Here is a 3,703-nt window from a genome sequence, read left to right on the forward strand (position 1 = left end):
TCCCCGCTTGTCTTGGGGACACTGGTCCCCGCTTGTCTTGGGGTCCCGGTCCCTGTTTGTCTTGGGGTCCTGGTCCCTGCTTGTCTTGGGGTCCCGGTCCCTGCTTGTCTTGGGGTCCTGGTCCCTGCTTGTCTTGGGGTCCCTGTTTGTCTTAGGGCCCTGATCTCCACTTATCTTGGGGTTCTGGTCCTTGCTTGCTTTGGTGTCCCTGTCCCTGCTCATCTTGATGTCCCTGGTCCCCACTTGTCCTGGGGACAGTGGTCCCTGCTTGTCTTGGGGTCCCTGTTTGTCTTAGGGCCCTGATCTCCACTTGTCTTGGTGTCCCTGTCCCTCTTTGTCCTGGGATCCTGGTCCCTGATGGCCTTGGGGTCCCTGTCCCCACTTGTCTTGGGGTCCTGTCTCTACTTGTCCTGGTGTCCCTGTTTGTCTTGGGGGCCTGGTCCCCACTTATATTGGGGTCCCGTCCTTGCTTGTTTTGGTGTCCCAGTCCCTGCTTGTATTGGGGTCCTTGTCCCCACTTGTCCTGGGGACACCACTCCCTGTTTGTCTTGGGGTCCCAGTCTCTGCTTGTCCTGGGATCCTGGTCCCTGATGATCTTGGGGTCCTGGTTCCCACTTCTCTTGGGATCCCTGTCCCCGCTTGTCCTGCGGACACCAGGCCCTGCTTGTCTTGGGGTCCCAGCCACTGCTTGTCCTGGGATCCTGGTCCCTGATGGTCTTGGGGACACTGACTCCCACTTGTCTTGCAGTCCCAGCTCCTGCTCATCTTGGGGTCCCTGGTCCCCATTCATCCTGGGGTCGCTGGTCCCTGCTTGTCTTGGGGTCCATCCTGGCTTGTCTTGGGGTCTCAGTCTCTGCTCGTCCTGGGGTCCTGGTCCCCATGGGCAGGAGGAGTGGAGTCGATCCAACTCCTCATTGTCCCACTGCTGATGTTCCCCATCCTGCTCAGGGTTGGTCCCCGGCCATATCCAGCCTCCACGAGTCCTACACAGAATTTAGAGGGACACAGAGTGACAGTTTCCACCATGAGCCAACAGCGCGAGTCACCCCGGTGCCACCGACACGGCATCGGGGTTGTCTCTTTTTATAGGCCCTACCAAAATAGCGCCAGGTTGCGTTTTGGGGTTTTTGTGGGGTCGGGTTCCCTGTGCACGCGATGCCTCATCTTGGCTCTGTGAGGAGCGGCCTTGAGCGGCTGCTGGGGGGGAACAGAGACATGGGGGGGCTGCACAGCAATGTTGGAGCTGGGGAGACCCCTCCCCAGTCTGGTACTGGGGGGCTGAGCCTGGCCCGAGGTCACTGCACTGAGCGGATCCGTGTCACACCGTGTCACCCCATGTCACACCGTGCCACCCTGTGCAGCGCTGTCCTGCACCACACTGCACCGTGTCACACCGTGCTGGATGGTGTCACCCCATGCCATGCGGTGTCACCCCACACCATCCTATGCCACACTGTGCCACCCTGTGGCACCCCCCAGTGCCACCCCACGCTGTCCTGTGCCACACTGTGCCACCCCACACTGCCCTGTGCCACCCCACACTGCCCTGTGCCATGCCATACTACCCTGTGTCACCTTGTGCCACCCCACTGTGCCACCCTACACTGTCCTATGCCACCTCACACCATCCTGTGTTACCCTGTGCCACCCTCTTGTGTCACCCCACACTGCCCTGTGCCACCCCCTTGTGGCACCCCCTTGTGCTACCCCAAACCGCCCTGTGTCACCCTGTGCCATCCCCTTGTGCCACCCCACACTGCCCTGTGCCACCTCACACCATCCTGTGTTACCCTGTGCCACCCTCTTGTGTCACCCCACACTGCCCTGTGCCACCCCACACTGTCCCATGACACCCTGTGCCACTCCTTTGTGCCACCCCACTGTGTCACCCTACACTGTCCTATGCCACCCCACACCATCCTGTGTTACCCTGTGCCACCCTCTTGTGTCACTCCACACTGCACCGTGTCACCCTGTGCCACCCCATACCACCCTGTGCCACCCCTTTGTGCCACCCCACACTGTCCCATGTCACCCTGTGCCACCCCACTGTGCCACCCCACTATGCCACCCCACTGTGTCATCCCACACTGCCTTGTGCCGCCCCCTTGTGGCACCCCCTTGTGCTACCCCAAGCCGCCCTGTGTCACCCTGTGCCATCCCCTTGTGCCACCCCACACTGCCCTGTGCCTCCCCACACTGTCCCATGTCACCCTGTGCCACCCCTTTGTGCCACCCCACGCTGTCCCGTCACCTTGTGCCACCCCACACCGCCCTCTAGCGGCGCTCAATGGCCCACGGATGCTGCTCCTCCTCACCCAGTTTCTTCCCAGTCTCCAAACTGGTGCTGGTCACACCGGGTCCCTTTTTGCACCAGTTTTGGGGTGATCAGAGGGGTGCGATGCGCGGTTCCTCCCCGATGCTCACCCATGCGGTGCCCCACAGGAACGCCAAGAAGGAGGGGGACCTGCTGAGCGCCCAGGCGCGCCTCAAGGACGTGGAGGCTCTGCTCAACTCCAAGGAGGCCGCGCTCTCCACCGCCCTGAGCGAGAAGAGGAACCTGGAGACCGAAGTGCGGGACCTGAGGGCGCAGGTGGCCAAGGTGAGCGGTGACAGCCCTGTCCCCAACTGCCCCCGGGGGCGGTGGGTGCTGGGGCTGGGCAGGGGGTTCCAGGGTTGGGTGGTGGGTACCAAGGATGGGTGAGGGATGCTGAGGCTGGGTGATGGGTACTAGGGTTGGGTGATTGGTACCAGGGATGGGTGATGGGTGCCGGGGATGGGTGATGGTTACCAAGGTTGAGTGGTGGGTGTCAGGGATGGGTGGTGGGTACCAGAGATAGGTGATGGGTACCAAGGCTGGTTGATGGGTGCTGAGGCTGGGTATTGGGTTTCAAGGTTGAGTGGTGGGTGCTGGGGTTGGGTGATGAGTGCCAAGGCTGGGTGGGAGATGTTAGGGTTGGGTATTGGGTGCTAGGGTTGGGTGGTGGGTACCAGGGATGGGTATTGGGTGCCAGGGATGGGTATTGGGTGCCAAGGTTGGGTGGGGATTGTCAGGGATGGGTATTGGGTGCCAAGGTTGGGTGGGGATTGTCAGGGATGGGTATTGGGTGCCAAGGTTGGGTGGTGGGTGCCGGAAATGGATGGTGGGTGCCAACCTTGGGTGGGGGATGTCAGGGTTGGGTATTGGGTGATGGTGCTGTGTATTGGGTGCTGGGAATGGATGGTGGGTGCCGGGGCTGGGTGAGGGATATCAGGGCTGGATGGTGGGTGCTGGGAATGGGTGGGGAATGTCAGGACTGGGTATGGGGTGCCAGGGTTGGGTATTGAGTGCCAGGAATGGATGGTGGGTGCCAAGGCTGGGTGGTGGGTGCCAGGTATGGGTGGGGGGTGCCAGGGCTGAGTGGTCCCCAGGAACCAGCAGTGAGGGTCCTTTTCCGTCCCCCACAGCTGGAGGGAGCCTTGAGCGAAGCCAAGAAGCAGCTGCAGGATGAGATGCTGCGCCGCGTGGACGCCGAAAACCGCCTGCAGACGCTGAAGGAGGAGCTGGAGTTCCAGAAAAACATCTACAGCGAGGTGAGACCTGGGGATAAAACCCCTCCACGCTGCATCCCCCGGCCGATGCCACCCCGAGGTGACACCGTGCCCCCTGCCCCGTCCCCCAGGAGCTGCGGGAGACCAAGCGCCGGCACGAGACGCGGCTGGG

General features: G+C 62.0%; 1 protein-coding gene across 1 annotated transcript in view; it reads left to right on the top strand.

Annotated features, from left to right (window-relative positions):
• Positions 1-2,401: 2,401 nt before the first annotated feature.
• The window catches only part of LMNA (lamin A/C), a gene marked incomplete at its 3' end in the record, with an annotated part of 3,500 nt that continues 2,198 nt past the window's right edge, over positions 2,402-3,703 (top strand). The window contains exons 1-3 of the mRNA XM_010188383.1: positions 2,402-2,602; positions 3,448-3,573; positions 3,663-3,701. Coding sequence (XP_010186685.1) covers positions 2,402-2,602; positions 3,448-3,573; positions 3,663-3,701 — 366 coding nt within the window. The remainder of the gene's footprint in view (positions 2,603-3,447; positions 3,574-3,662; positions 3,702-3,703) is intronic.

The sequence above is a fragment of the Mesitornis unicolor genome, unplaced genomic scaffold (genome assembly GCF_000695765.1).
Source record: "Mesitornis unicolor isolate BGI_N332 unplaced genomic scaffold, ASM69576v1 scaffold25577, whole genome shotgun sequence".
NCBI lineage: Eukaryota > Metazoa > Chordata > Aves > Mesitornithiformes > Mesitornithidae > Mesitornis > Mesitornis unicolor.